At 53.7% G+C, this 14,779-nt stretch overlaps 2 protein-coding genes and 1 long non-coding RNA gene across 4 annotated transcripts in view; 1 reads left to right on the plus strand and 2 right to left on the minus strand.

Moving 5' to 3' along the window:
* Positions 1-1,049, plus strand: part of DLX1 (distal-less homeobox 1) — a 5,032-nt gene extending 3,983 nt beyond the window's left edge. The window contains exon 4 of the mRNA XM_088794617.1: positions 1-1,049. This exon is cut by the window's left edge and continues 659 nt beyond it. The gene's annotated coding sequence lies outside the window, so the exon portion shown is untranslated.
* LOC141572702 (uncharacterized) overlaps positions 1-4,889 on the minus strand; it is a 74,033-nt gene extending 69,144 nt beyond the window's left edge. For both annotated transcript variants that reach the window (XR_016019878.1, XR_012498084.2), the window contains exon 1: positions 4,616-4,889. This is a non-coding gene — a long non-coding RNA (uncharacterized LOC141572702). The remainder of the gene's footprint in view (positions 1-4,615) is intronic.
* A 5,791-nt stretch (positions 4,890-10,680) lies between these two features.
* Positions 10,681-14,076, minus strand: DLX2 (distal-less homeobox 2). The gene is made up of 3 exons (XM_019727495.3): positions 13,340-14,076; positions 12,678-12,862; positions 10,681-12,181 (listed from the first exon to the last, which is right to left on the minus strand). The coding sequence occupies exons 1-3, from the start codon at positions 13,731-13,733 to the stop codon at positions 11,780-11,782; spliced, it is 981 nt and encodes a 326-aa protein (XP_019583054.1). The 5' UTR covers positions 13,734-14,076; the 3' UTR covers positions 10,681-11,779.
* Positions 14,077-14,779: the final 703 nt, after the last annotated feature.

The raw sequence follows: 14,779 nt of genomic DNA on the forward strand, positions 1-14,779 counted from the left end.
TCTCCTTTCGCTCTGTATCTGTGCGCTGACGAAGTCGAGGTCCTCGTCTGTCCGCTGTCCTCATTGTGCGGCCTCTGGAAAAAGTCACCAGGTCCGAGGAGGCGCGGTCCACCAGGCCGCCTATTTCCGGATACTGGGATATTTTGTCTTTGCAGACCTCCTCCTGGGCCTGCCTCACCATCCGTGTAGCTTGTTCGGGAACTGGGAGAAATTGGAGGGAGGGGTTTTTAATTTATTGAGAAATGGACTTCGCCTGAGGCTGAATATTGGCCAGTTCGCGATTCTGTGGGGCACGAGGAGCGCAAGGTCCAAATGTACCGATTTCTTTAAACGCACCGACAAACGAATAAAGAGGATATGATGATTTTTAACTTATATGGTAACTTTTGTACTTCGCTGGTAGAGGCTGGAGCCGAATTATTTGCATTTTTACATGTCCTGTGTTATTTTAAAAAGAAAGAAATGAAGCCAACACAATTTCTCATCTTGAAAAGAACGCTTAGTCTTCTTGCCTGGACAAGAAGGAAAACCTGAATTCCCTCCTTAGGGAGAAGGAGAGGACCGAAGGGCAGTGGTGAGAAGAAAGAGGCAGGCGTGAGCTAGTTAGTGCCCTGTAGCAGTGGGCTTTAAAGTAAGACAAAAGCAGCTGTACAAGAATCCCCAGAGGATGGATCACAGAATAATGCCAGTCGCCACCCTGAACGCACAGTCTCCAGTGCAGGATCTAATCGCTGTACATATTATTATTGTTATTAATTATTATTGTTATTATTATTGTTCTGTAAACATGTTGCACAAGCTTAGCTTTTTTCCGTTCCGTTGTGTGTGGCTGTAAAACCTGATGCTTTGTGAAATGAGAATCTTGACATTTTACTTGTGAAATTTGGAAAATGTGATCAGTTGAAATCAACCGTGTTTTGTGTTCTCTATGTCAAAGTTTAGTTTTATATTGAGAATGTTAACTTATTGCTTTGTATCTTGGGAAAAAAAGGACTTTGTAAATAAGTTGTAAAGTTTCTTTAAGACAGTAAAATTATGGTTTCGAGAAAGAGCTGCTGTCTGGTGTGCTGTGTCAGGGGGTGCAGGGGGCCAGCCAGGCTCACACCTCTGGGGATACATAATACAGCGGCAGCGACTCCTGGCTCCAGACATACCAGGATAAGGGGCTGATGCCTGCAGGGCACCCCTCTGGGACTGTTCCTCATGCCTTGCCTCACCGCCTAGGGGTCTGATCCCTACCTGGGTTAGAATGGTAGTGGCAACCGTCCCTGGGAAGGAGGATCAGGAACAGGTGCGGCAAGGCAGAGCCAGGGCTCAGGAACCAAAGAGACTGAAGGCCTGCTGAGGAGATCAAAGCAGAGCTCAAAGGCAGCCGGTGGGTGAGATCTGAGTACCCCCCAAGCCCATTCACCTCGCGGGAGGCCTAGAAGCCTGGACGCAGAGACACCCGGCTTTGCCCCCTCACCTCCGCGGGGATCTGGCCTCCTGGCTTTTGCTTGCCCCGAGGGTGCTGGATCTTGACGTGGAAAAGACGCGGCCAGACGCCGGAAAGGGGCCGGAAGGATACGTCTGCCAGGCTACCCTCCAATCAATCAGTGAGCTTCAGGGGACAGTCCCAAGGCGCCACCCTGGCCCCTCCACAGCCACTCCCACCCACTTGGCCCTATCCACAAGGAGAGTCCAATTCCCGCCTAATGATCCCGGGCTTTTCTCTGCGCCTGGGAGAAATGGAGGTGCCGAGGGGCAGGTGGGCTCCGCTGACTCGTCGGAACCAGAGAACCGGCTGAGTCGAGTTCCCAGACCAGGCCATTAAGGGGGCATCTCCAGTGGACCGCTCAGATCAGTTCGCTCCTAAAGAACGTCACCTCCGAGCAGCGAAAACGACCCTAGCACTCTCCTCCGCCCAGTGGCCCGGCTCTTCAGCTTAATCTCAACTCGGAACTGAGGAAGCTCGGGAAAGTTGCGGGCCCCGACAGCTGCTTTGAGCGACTCCCAATTCTCTCGCACCCGCCTTCTGACACTGCTTCCCGTGGGGGCTGGCCCTCCGCCTTTGGGGGGCCCTTTGCAGAGCGCTCTGGAGAGCAGAGCGGAGAAGGCAGTGATCTGTGTTGTGACAAGCACCCATTTTTCAATTGGTGCTGGTGAAAGATCAGATGCGCCAGGCTCTTCCTGCGCCCTTTGGGAAGGGGAGGGGAAGTGGCGGGAGGAGAAGGTGTAGAGAAAGTAGGAGAGGTAGTGGGGTATGGAGCTTGAGACCTTTAGGCCCCTTTACGGCCTGGGGTTGGGGCTTTTCGTCTCCCGCAGGCCCCCAGAACCTGAAGCGCTAATGGGAGAGATGAGACCTCGGAAAGGGTGCGGGCCCGGATGGGGCCTCATTGCCCAGACTGGGCTCTGGCGCGGGAGCAGGGACCTTCCTGGATTTGGTTACCCTGCGAAATGTGATTTTGCTAGCGGGGAGATTCTGGCAGATTTCTCTCACGCATTTGACTCGGGTTCCCCAGACGGCAGTCAGGGCCCAATGCCTGCAGCCACAGGCAAAATCTACTTGGTCAAGCGGATTTTAATACTTTGAGATATTAGCTTATACTAATTTAATAATCTCTTGCTAACAGTTCAAATAGAGAAATTATTAGTTTTAGCTCAGTGAAGGCGGTTTTTAGTTAGGCTCTATTATAATTATAAGCGGTTGTACTTTTTAAAAAATGTTAATCTCAATATAGGCCTAATTAATGCTGCCTTGTTACTGACAAGTAGTTCATCAAATATCTGATTCAAAGATTTTCATAATGAGTATATTAATTAAACTATGAATAATCCAAAGGTGGTTATATTTAAACAATACCTCATTATAATGATTAAATACTGATTTCGAATATTATGTCTTAACAATTGTCACTTAGAAAACACAACCTTTCCTTATGTATGAGTCTGTAATGGCAAAATGTAATTTTGGGATTTTTCCCCCCCTTGTTCAAAAAATGTGAACCTCATTTTAAAACACTTCTGAAATAGGTTACACACAGCTTAATGATTATCAAAATGACTCTTTTCTGCAAAAAAAAAAAAAAAAAAAGACCCCAAAGTGCGCATACAGCTGCAAACCCAAGAGGGTCAGCATCATTTCACTGTATTCTCTTCTTGATTACAAGCCGGGCCATCAAACACAACATAATTACAGTAATTTCAGGTTTATTTATTCTAATGCAGTTTCCCCATCTCTCTGGTAATTATGAGCAATTTTTTCGCCCAGGGAATCTTTTTGCATTAACAAAAGAGATAACGCACTGAAAGCCAAATTTGCTGTGCATTGAGAAAAGGAAAAAAAAAATCAAATAGGTGCGAGCTGCCATCTCTGCAATTCTCCGGTACCGGAGCCGGCAAATTGCTTGCAGGTGTATGGAGCAAGCTTGTCAATGGCCGGGCCTCCAAATTAGCAAATGCACAGCGTCGAAGTAATGAAGACAGACTTAGCAAAATTGCCAAACAACAGATACCTCTTTAATATCTTCTCTCATACACACTCGCTCTAAAAGGGGGTAAGAGTGGGGGTGGAGGGGCAAAAGCAACAATCCACAGCCCCCTCCTCACTGGTCTTGGGTTTCATAAGCCTGGGACTGAGTGGTCCTACAAGTAGTAGTCTCATTGTGGAAGAACACAGCTCCTAAATTTAGGCAACATTTAAAAAATATGAAATGGGAAACATGTTTATATAGTGTACAGCTTTCCTTCATGGACTACGGCATCATGTTTTATTTTTCTTTCTTTCTTTTTGGGATCTGTACCTGGGCTGAGTGAGATCGCTCTTCAGACTTACCTATTCTGGACTAATTTTAAGAGGCACAAAAAGTTTTAAAATTCCCTCCACCTATATGCACAGAAACACGAATTTATTCTTAGTCATTTGATGTAAAGATTAACTACGTAAATCTCTCCCCTTAAAGAAATATCAACTTCTGTCACCTAAAGAAAGGTAAGTCTAAGTGCTGGATACAGAACCTGAGATACTTGATTTCAAGAAAAACTGGATAGAAAGAAGCAACCCAGACCCCCAGCTATATATTTTTATCCTTCCATCCATCTCTTTCATTCTGTATTTTTTACAAACCAATTTCAGAATTCTCTAGTTTTTGTCATTCCATCGCCTAGGTTAATAATCATCCTGAAATCAAAGGCTCAAGCGAACTTTCCCGCTCTTCATCCCTCACCGCCATTGGAACTTTCATCAAATGCAGTACAGAGGGTAAGGATCTCTCCCTTCCATGACTCAAAGAAAGCCCCAGCTCTACAACAAGCTCCGACTCCAGTGTAGACAGGCAAAGGGCTCTAAAGGGTGCCTTCCCCAGACTCAAGACACATGTCCCCCCCACCCACTCCTTTCCTACCCCCGCCCTCATCCCCCAACCTTCAGGGCTTAACACTTCCTGAAACATCAAGTGTTTTTGTAAAAAGGAAAAAAAATAATCTTAACATCGCTGACAAGAAGTTTTGATGGAAGAATTAGCTGGTGCATACATAATCACTCCCCCACCCTCCTACTCTGGGAGCGGGAGCCGCGGCGGCGGACGCAGCTCAGCCTTCCAACCCTCTGAAAAATGAAACCGGTTTCCACCCTTACCTTCTTCAGTGTCAATTTCAGATAATCTGGACACAATCTTTGCTACATCAAATCAAAAGGGTCGAAGGCGGCTTTTGGCTGGGAGAATGACAGGAAAGAAAAGGCAAAAAAGGAAGAAGAAGAAAAAAAGGAAAAATAGGAAATACAAAACCGACCAAACCAGAGCAAAACAAAACCAGAAAACCAAAAAGAATCCCCCAGCCCCATCCTCCTATCCTGAGAGTAAAGAGTGGAAAGAGGTCCCCGGGACCAGGCGCCTCCGAGCGCCGCAGGCTTTTTGCAGCGCTGCGCTTGCAGAATAGGACTGAAATTTTCGGCTATATAGCCTCTGTCTTTATAGCTGATGAAAAAAATTGCAGATTATTAGCATAAATGTTTACTCTTCATTACGCTGATGACATTGTGCACTCGAGATCTTGGTAATCTTTGGGAAAATTATGAGTAATTTTTAAAAATTTTAAAGCAGCAGCAGTTACCATGCAATTCAGGCTAATTCTGCGTAGGCTCCGAACGGATATAATTATCGAGGAGTCAAGATGTTATGCTAAAAACTATGCATTGATATTCCCATTTATTATGTACATACAACTTTGACAATGTTGATGCTTGAAATAGCAGGAAATTGTCTTGCGCAAAAATTACAGTCCATATTAGGACATCTGAAATTGCGAAGAATTATATAGTAATTGCAGGCTTTCAGATGGGAGAGCCAGAATGCTCAAACTAGTGCAAATGTGGATAAAATTACAGATCAGAGCAAAAATTAGGGGAAAAGGGGGTCTGGGATTTTTCAGGTTGGCTATAGGATTCCGGAAGTAAGTGTCTAATGCCACATGATTACTGCAGCTTTAGGGGAGACATTCATGCCTCAAATAGCGCCTGGCTGGGGTAGCTTTAATTGAATTTCTTGGGCTTTTTCTTTTAATAGGGGCAAATGAGAGAACTGGCCACCCAAGGCAAATTTTCACTGTTGTCCCGTGAACATGTCAGGAAGAGAATCCCTTTCCCCGCGTGCCTACTCTTCCAGGCTTGGATGCCCCCAAGGTCCCGGGTACCCACCCTTAAAGCAGCAATAGAGCGAGAAAGTGACTGAGCCGGATCCCCACCCCCACCCGACACCTTTCTTTTCTTTTTCTTTACAGTTCTCCCCTCCTCCTTTCTTCGGCCCCTTTCCCGGATTCTCGCAAACCCCCTCCACAGTGCAGCCGGGTGGGGCCCTGGAATCTGCAGGCGGGGCCCAGGGGGCAGAAGGCGGGGAACCGGGTGATGGGGCAACTGGCTTACTGAGGAGTTGCTGTGAGTGAGGAGACTTAGCACTCCAAGACCGAGTGCTAGCTGCCGCCCAGTGCCGGCGTCAACGAGCCTGCTACTATTTGGAGGCTTTGGGGAGAAAAGGAGCTAAATTAGGTCCTCGAGGCCAGCCCCGCGACCGCCTAGGCTCTTCTTCAGCCTCCACCGCCCCGAGATAGTGCGCCCCCCCAACACTCACTCCCCACTTGGGCGGCGCTTCTCTAGGGCACCGAGACACCCTGCGGCTTTAAGAAGCCGAGGCCAGGGCCGCGGTGGGATGGGGCGGAGCGGGGGCTGCCCCAGGGGAGGGGGCAACGCGGTGTCTCCCGGCTGGAGAAGCCCACGGAGCGCGGCCACCGCTCCAAGCAGCCCGGACTCAGTTGGGTTCCCATGCCAGAAGTCCCCATTGTTCCGTGAGCGACGGTTTCATCTCTACGGTGTCTGAGACTTCTGCACCACAAAAAGGAGGGGAGGAGCGGGAGTGCCGAAAGCCCGCCATGTTTGCTCTGTGCGGGCCCAAGCCTGAGCTCTGGGGTTGCCCCCAGCGCGATCCACTTCCAGTCCTTCCTTCCTCCTTGCCTCTGCTCCTTCCCCGAAATTCTAATCTGCGGCCCTTGCAGCCCCGGCCCGCCTCCTGAAGCCATTCTCCACCTTCCCCGACTCCGCGCCCAAACCTCGTCACCCCCCCTTCGTGTCCCCCAGCTCCTTGCGCTGGCCCAACTTGATCAGGGACGCAGCGGGTGGCACCAGGACTCCTGAGGATCTCCAAAACGGGTCTCCGGAGAATCCCGGAAGCGCTGCCACGCAGCCTGCAAACTACTAAGAACCCGCAGTGTTTGCGGTCTGGCGGGACCCGAGGAAGAGAAAGCAGCCGGAGCCCAAGGCGGTCCCGGGAAGAAAGGTCTACTATGCCTGCGTCCTCACTTGGAGGCGCCGAGGAGCTGCTGCTCATAGACTTGCCTGCTCTTTCTTTTCTTGAAACACATTGTATCCCTCGCCCCGCCCGGTCCCAGGCCTCAGGGCGGAATGTAACTTCTTGTAATGTGGCAATCACTGACAAACACGTCCCCGAGAGGGGAACTCCCGCCAGGGGGGCCTTGGAGGGACGTGGGGCCTCTGCATCCGCCCGCGCTGGTGTGTTTTGGGAGAGGGGAGGGGCAGTGGGTAAAGCTTGCGGGTCAGATCCCAGGTAGGGAGGGTGGATCTGTCGGGGGAAGGCTTTCCTGGAATTGTTTTGGGTGACTTGATCCTGCCAGAGCCCGCGAGAGACTAGTACCTGGCCAGGGGCGCGTGTAACCCGGCCCGCAGGAACGCATCCCACCCACCCGCTTCGTGGATCCCGGACCCCAATGTCGAATGCAAAGGGACCTATATTTTAGGAGGAAGAGAGAATCTGTAGCTTCATTCTCAAAGAGGTTTAAGGCATTGTTGGTCGCTGTTCCCTGGCGAGAAAGCAGCTGGCTTGTGACTTTTGAGCGAGTGCTTGGGACTGGGACGCGGCGGAGGGAGGCGGGAGGTAGTGTCAGAGTGTGTGTGTGTGGGGGGGAGGGGTTGGTTGCTCCTTGTTTTTACAGTTAGTGAGGACGACTTTTTTGGAAAGGCAAGGGGTTTTTCTGCTCCCCGACATCATTCTTCGCGGGGGCTTCTAACCGTGGAGGGGACCATCGACCACTTCCGCATTCCTCTTTTTATCCCCCTTTCCAGATTCTCCCCCTTCAACCACAAAACTGTAAACAATGCTCCAGTCTTCCCGCACTCTCTCCGCCTCTATCAAACCTGATACTTCCCCCAAACTCGCCCCACCAGTCTCGGAAATCCTTACACAGGACGGATATTCACAATTTTCACAAGTAATCCTGAAAGAAGGCCGAGGGGAAGCCTCCTAAACGGTCCCACATTGCAGCCGCGCTGATTAGGCCCGGGATCCGTTCCCTTTCTTCTCTGCCCTCCCCTGCCCAGGAGCGGCGGGGAGGGCGGCAGGAATACCCGGCAGCGGGAGGGGGTGTGTCTACGCCCAGCAGAGCACCGGGGGCCGGTTGGCCCGCGGCGGAGCGCGCGCTGGGGTTGTGGAGGGACTGGAATGGGAGGAAAGAGGGTGCGGGCGCGCCCCGGCTGCCTGCCTCAGGAATTGGAACTCAGTGCCAGCGCTCCGCCGGAGTTCCGAGCAATCCTGCCAGGAGGTGGAGCGGAGAGGGCCGGGGTCCCCTCACTCTGGCTTCCCTCCCCGGCTTCCCAGCTTTTGTCACATCCTGTCTCTGGCCTGATATTTCACGCGACCGAATGGAAAAGGGATTACAATGAAAATTTATGTGTGTTCGGAGTGCGGCTGGTTTCCCAGTGTAGGGAGACGAGATCGCGGCTTCCCATTTTCATTTTTCATTCGCACACAGTCGGGCGCGGGGGGAGCGAGTCTGCTCCGTGGCGGGCTGATCACAAGGCTCCGCGTCTCCCCGCGGGCCGCGAGACTGTGAGAAAGGCTTGCCAGCGCATCGCCCCCGGCGGGGCTGGAGCCAGCCCCCGCCTCCCCCAGCCGGGCTTTGTTTCTCCCCTTGCTCACCCCTCCCCCTTTCCTCCTCCTCACTTCTGGGACCCCAGCGCATCCTCGCTTTCCCTTCTCTTTGCCCTTCTCGTCTGCGGAAACGCCCCCTTCCTCTGGCCCCTGCACCCTCCTGCCCTCTGCTTCCCCGGTTTCCCGGGGAAAGACGCGCCTTGGCCCGGCCCGACCCCGCCGCCGCAGGGTGCCAGGTTCGGTGACTCCGGCGAGTCTGTGAGGCCTCGGCCCACCCCGGAGCTGGAGCCTCCCGCCCTCCCGGCTCCCAGGCTCGCTCATGCCAAGGCCTGTTGCGTGATTCCAACTTGGGCTGACATTCCCTGCCCCGGGCGCTCCGGCGTAGGCCTCTTAATCATCTTGTCTGCTGCAGATCCTCGACACCAGCCAATTTACTGCCCCGTCTCTCCTCGCTGGTTTCAGGAGGGGGAGGGGAGTGCGCGCAAAGGAGAGGAGGGCACAGCCAACCGCAGGAGGAAGGCTGGCACCAGCTATTGGCACTCAAAGAAAACCATGGAATTTGGAGCTGGGAGGCGGGAGGACAGGAATGGGGGTCTGCTAGGCAGCAGCTGCTTAGGGAAGTCAGAATCTCTGGGTCAGTGGGCTTCAGCTCGGGCCTCCCTAGCCTGAGAAAACACTGGAGGAATGCAAGTGGACACTGGGTTGTGTAGTCTCCCTGCCTTCCCCAGACCCCCAATTCCCTGGATCATACTCTGTTGTAAAGCAGACTCGGTGCAGGCCCCAAAACAATCTGGCCAGAAAAGTCGGGATTCCTCTCAGGACGATGCCACTGAGCCTAGAAAAACCAGACGTGGTTTGTAGCAGAGGTGAGTTGAAGACACACAATAAAGATGGCTTGAATTACCATCTTAAAGGAGAGGAGGCCTGGATCTGGCAAGCAGGGCTTTCTGGTTTGCCCCCAACCTCCATTCCAGTGGAGCCTTGTCCCTTCAGAGGGGATGCCTGAGGTGTAGGCTTCCGTGTTGGAAAGGGCTAGCGGTCTCCTAGCCCTAGAGTGCTGCTCTTCGGTATAAGATGAGGTTGGAAAGGCCTCTGGGTAACTCTGGGACTCCTAATTGCAGGCATAAGTAAAGCCTCCTTGTTTGGGAGCATTGGGATCAAACAATATACTACAAATAGCAAAAACGCATTGAGTGCTTACTATGTGCCAGGCACTGTGTTACATCATTGCCACATTAAATGCTCACGACTCTGAGATAGTTATTATTTCTTCTATCTTATAGATCTGCAAACAGCAGCACAGAGAGGTTAAGTGGGTAACCCAAAGTTACACAGTGATTCGAAGCCAGGAAGTTTCTAACTATAGCTTTCAAGAAAAGGGACTTTGCAGGGAACGCCATAAAGTAGGATCACTTCCAAAGCTAGGACCCAAAATGGAAAGCAGAGCTGAATGATGTGTGGACATTTCCCCTTGGAGAATGTGAGATGGAAGGATGCCACTCCCATGGCAACGTGCATCAGTCTCCGTGTCAGTGTGCATCTGTGCGTGAAGGTGCATATGTGAGTTTGTATATCAATGAGTGTGAATGTGTGAGTGTGCATGAACTCGTTTCAAGTGTTCATGTGTGTGAGTGTAAGAGTGTGATTCAGTACGTGTGTGTGACTGAGTGTGTGTGATAACATAGATGTGAGTGCGAGGGTCACAGTGTGTGATCGCATGTGTGCTGGTGCAGCCCTGTGCGCCTGTATCGCCCTGCATTCCAGAGCAGCCAACCGAGTCTCCCGAGGGCCTGGGTGCCTCGCTGAGTTCTCGGCTCAGCCAGCCCCAGAAAGGTTGTGGAGCAAACAGAGGGGAGGGTCCAATGAGGGGGTCTGACTCCGACTTCAGCAGCTCTTAGGCTCGGACTGCAGGTGCCCAGCGGCGTCTTGGAGGAACTGCCTGGCCAGTACCGGGGGCGCGGGGGTGGCACAGACCGCCCAGGCACTGGGCGGTGGCGCCGGCGCCGGAGGGGCCTGGCTGGCTGAGGCTGGAGCCGCCGGGCGCGGACTGACTCACTACGCCGCGAGCTGGCGAACCCCGCGCCGGACGCGGGTGGGGGCACAGCTCGAACACGCCTCAGGGCCCCTGAGCCAAATGTGCCTATCCTCGCCTAGCCGCACTGGCAGCCTCCAAAAGATGTAAATGTCACTGTTGGCTGACCAGGTTCCCCCGCCTGGGCAGCGGCTGGAGCTTCCGGGTCATGACACCATGGAAAAAGCGCACACATCCAATGAAAACAATAATTTATTTAAATAATCTCTTCATATTGTAAAATCAACATTAAGAGCTTGTTGTTTTCATAATAAATAACCCCAAAATACCTTTCATTTCAAGAACAAAGACTTTAGGATAAGATAAAACAAATCCAAATCAGTAGCTTAGTTTAACTGAGAAAAATTTTAAGGGAAAAATAAACCGGAGGGTGAGGTCACTGCTAAACCGTAGTTTTCACAAGTGGGGGTTTACAAAAACGTCTGAAAAGATGAGTATTTTTATACAAATAAATCAGTGGGAAAATCTGCACAGACACCTTTATTTACAAACTCTTTGTCGAAAGTCCAGGCTAATAATCCTGAATAGATTTTAAAAAAGATAATTTAAACACTTTTTTTTTTGCAGTGTCCACATATTAAAAAATCACTTTTTTTTTCCAACATCAAAATGAGGTCATCCGCGAAGGCACCTAAACTTTTAAAAAAATAAAAATAAAAAAACTCCACTGGTGATGGATGAGGAGAGAGAGCTCAGGGAGCGTTACTGGAGGAGAGCTAAGGTGGGGGATAGATGGGGCTCCAAGGGCTGGAACCCGCAGAGCAGAAAAAAAGCGGAGGACCGCCGGGGCTCAAAGGAGTGTTGGGGGCGGGCGGGCAGGCAGGACCCCGGAGGTCAATAACCCAGGCCGCCTGCGCTGAGCCTGGGGGCGGGCAAGGAGAAAGGAGCCTCAGATTGCTGGGGAAGCCTCGCGGGCGGGGGAGGCGTCTCTCTCCGGGACTCAGCTAGCGGCCCGCGGCGAGGAAGGCGCCGGCCGGCCTCGCCGGGCGGAGAGGGGAGGGGAATCAAGTCTTGAGGCGGGGCTCAGGTCGGAAAGGCGGCCCTGGCCCGCGGCCTTCACCACGCAGCTGCCGGGGGGCTCCAAAAGAGGAACCTTCCAGTTCTCCGCAGCTCGGTGGCCTTGCGAAGGCGCAGGGCCTGGGGCAGGCCATCCGGGGCTGCAGGCTCCGGGAGGGGTGGGTGCCCTCCGCGGGCCTGCTGGAGGGACCCTGCCCTGCGGCGAGCACTGAGGATAATGGGTCTTTGCTCAGTCTCTGGCACAGTCTCCCTGGGGTTAGAAAATCGTTCCCGCGCTCACCGGGGCGACCCCGCCGCCATGAGGGTGGTGGTGATGGTGGTGCGGCTGCGGGGTCTGTGTGGGGTGCAGCAGCGGCGCCGCCGCCTGCAGGTGTGAGGCGGAGCCGGAGGCCTGGTGGTACCACGGGTAGTTGCCCAGAAAAGCCGAGGCCGCGCTGCTCGGGCTGGAGCCTGAGCTGCCCGCGCCGCTACCGCCGCTGCCGGGGCCGCCGCCGCCCCCCATCCGTTGCGGAGCGAAGTCCCAGGAGGCTGGCGCGGAGACCGGCGGCGAAGCACAAGGTGGCGAGGCGCTGGCCCCAGGGTGCTGCTCCGAGGGGATCTCACCGCTTTTCCACATCTTCTTGAACTTAGACCGGCGGTTCTGGAACCAGATTTTGACCTTTGAGGAAAAAGGACCCGAGCATTAGTGAAGGAAACTCAGCACCGGACATGGGAGGGAAGGAAGCGTAGAAAGACCACCAACAAGAGGTGAGCATCGAGCACCCTGGGCAGGTAGGCAGGTCACGTGCCGAGGCCTCGTAGGCTGCGATGGTTCCTACTCCATTGCGTGGTCCTTTCAAAAAGTCCAAGACAGCTGGTGTGTGTGCACAGTGGTGGTGGTGACAGCAGCAGGGGGTCAGGAGGGCCAATTATTTTACCCTCTTAATCAGTAGCGCGCGGAAAGACAACATGGTACCACATTTCTGCCCACCCTGTCCTCCCTCTGGAAGATTTCAGTTTCGAGTGTAGAAGTTTAGGCCGCCAAAGGCGCGGGCCTCGAAATCTTTAAAATTATTTTAAAAATATTTTTAAAAAACATTGTCCTGAATCCGCCTGCTTCCCGGCCATCCTAGACCAGCGCCCTCCTCGTCCCTTCCCAGGCCGCAAGCTCTCACCTGAGTCTGGGTGAGGCCCAGAGACGCCGCCAGCTCGGCTCGCTCGGGCAGTGCCAGGTATTGGGTCTTTTGGAAACGTCGCTGAAGAGCCGCCAGCTGGAAACTGGAGTAGATGGTGCGGGGTTTCCGGACTTTCTTTGGCTTACCGTTCACTATCCGGATTTCAGGCTCGAGGTCCTCTTTCTCTGTAACGAAACGGAATTGTGAGAACCGTGCAACCAGGGGAGCCCAAGAGTTCTCTCCTGCAGAGAGGCCGGGCTTGGGACTTGGCCGGAGCCGGGAGGCGAGTTCTTAGGCGCAACTTCGCAGCGCGCGGACGGGTGCGGTCATCGAACCCCGGAGCTTGGCCTTCTAGCGAAGGGGAAGACAGGCACACACCGGAGAGAAAGGAGAAGCAGGTGGCAAGGAAATGAGGTTACAATGAGGCATGCACCGCGCGGCCCCTGGGGTCACCGGGTCCGGCCAGCTGAAGATCGATCGTAGGACGTACTCGGTGACCCTCGGCAGATGGGAGGTTGAGAAGGGTAAAGGGAACTGGGCGGGCTGGGAGCAGGTAGTTTGAAAGGCCAGGGCTCCGAAGGGATCCCCGCCCCAAACATTTTCATCTCACCCATCCTAGTAGTTAGACCGAGTTGGCACCCTGATGCCAGCGTTATACATACCAGGTTCGTTGTTGGCCGGGGACGAACTGGTCCCGTAGGGCGCGTAGGAGGGGTAGGCGGCGGTGTAGCCCAGGTCGTATCCGCTCTTGGCGGAATAAGGGACGTTGTTGAGGCCGCTGGCGTGGTACTGATAGGAACCCATGTGCGCGTAGGGTGAACCCCCACCGCCGCCGCCGCCCGCCGGGTGCTGCTGGTTGGTGTAGTAGCTGCTGTCGGTAGCTGTGGACACCGGGAGAGTGGGCGACTCCTGGGGCTTGTGGAGGTTGCTGCTGTTGCTGCCGCCGGGGCCAGCGCCGCCGCCGCTCGGGGGATGCTGGTGCTGGTGGTATGTGCTGGAGGCTGTGATCTGGGTCGAATGCATATCAGCCACCAGACTGTCAAAGACTCCAGTCATCCTGGCCCCGGACGGAAAAGAGCAGGGGTAGCGGGCGCAAGGGGGAAAGCGAGGCGCCTCCTCCGTCTCTCCCGGTCCCCTCTAGCAGCCAATGTAATTAGGGGTGGGTGGGGTGGGGGAGGAAAACAAGAAATGTGGCAACGGTCTAGGCAACTCCTCCTCCGGGGAGGCGATCACCGTGCACTGCTTGGGACAGCTGCCGCCGGCCGCATCCTTTCTCCGCCTCTCAGCCCGCTCGGCTCCTTGCCCAACGCCAGCTCGGGCGGGGGGCGGGCAGTGGAGGGGGCAGGGGTGTCAGGGCCGGACCCAGGCTCCGGGAGGCGGGAGCAGGTGAGCAGCCCGCAGCGGCTTTACGGTTGTCTGTGGGGCGGGCTCCTGCAGGCTAGGCATTTAACACTCGTCACGTGAGCGCAGGCGACGTCACCTAGCAACCGCCAATCAGAAGCGCCGGCCCGCGGGGCTACTGGCTCACAGGCACATCGAGCAGGGGGCGGGGGGTGTCACAAGGCAGGCGCTGCGGCTGATGTGGTCGCGGGTGCAGACAGGCCTCTGCTGACTGTGAGCAGCCAGGCGAGGGGCTGGGAGTGGGGTGGGGAGTTAGGGTGGCTGGCGGCAGGAGGACAGAAGGCGTGAAGACGGAGACTGGCATTTCCTATTCTGTGCACAAGTGTACAACCAATTGGAGGGATTGGTACCTTCATGTCTGAGGTCAGCTTTCAAACATTAGTCAAAATAAAGCGGTAGGAGAGCTGGGCCAGAACTAGGTCCGCTTTTCCTCGAAGTTTCTGGCACTTAACTCTTGTCAGCCATTGGGCACTTGACGTAGATCAATTGATTTAAATTGTCCCTGAACTATGTACTGTGTAACAACACCTGCTTCCTAGTCAACCCGCAGGGATATTAGGACAATTAATTAAGTAATATTTAAACGATTTTTCCTTGTTACTTGAGAAGAAAACTATTTAAATTCAAAGGAATTGCTAATGATATACTATTTGACATCATTTTCCCTTGCACTTTCCTAACACGCGGAGACTGAGTGATTA

This window comes from Rhinolophus sinicus, chromosome 17 (assembly GCF_057876585.1).
Source record: "Rhinolophus sinicus isolate RSI-liver-muscle chromosome 17, RSI-T2T, whole genome shotgun sequence".
Lineage (NCBI taxonomy): Eukaryota > Metazoa > Chordata > Mammalia > Chiroptera > Rhinolophidae > Rhinolophus > Rhinolophus sinicus.

Coding starts and splice junctions, on each gene's coding strand:
- DLX2 (XM_019727495.3), bottom strand. CDS start 13,733: ATGACTGGAGTCTTTGACAGTCTGGTGGCTGATATGCATTCGACCCAG. Junction 12,863..13,339: donor CCCGGCCAACAACGAACCTG/GTATGTATAACG, acceptor GTTTCGTTACAG/AGAAAGAGGACCTCGAGCCT. Junction 12,182..12,677: donor TGGGCCTCACCCAGACTCAG/GTGAGAGCTTGC, acceptor TTTTCCTCAAAG/GTCAAAATCTGGTTCCAGAA.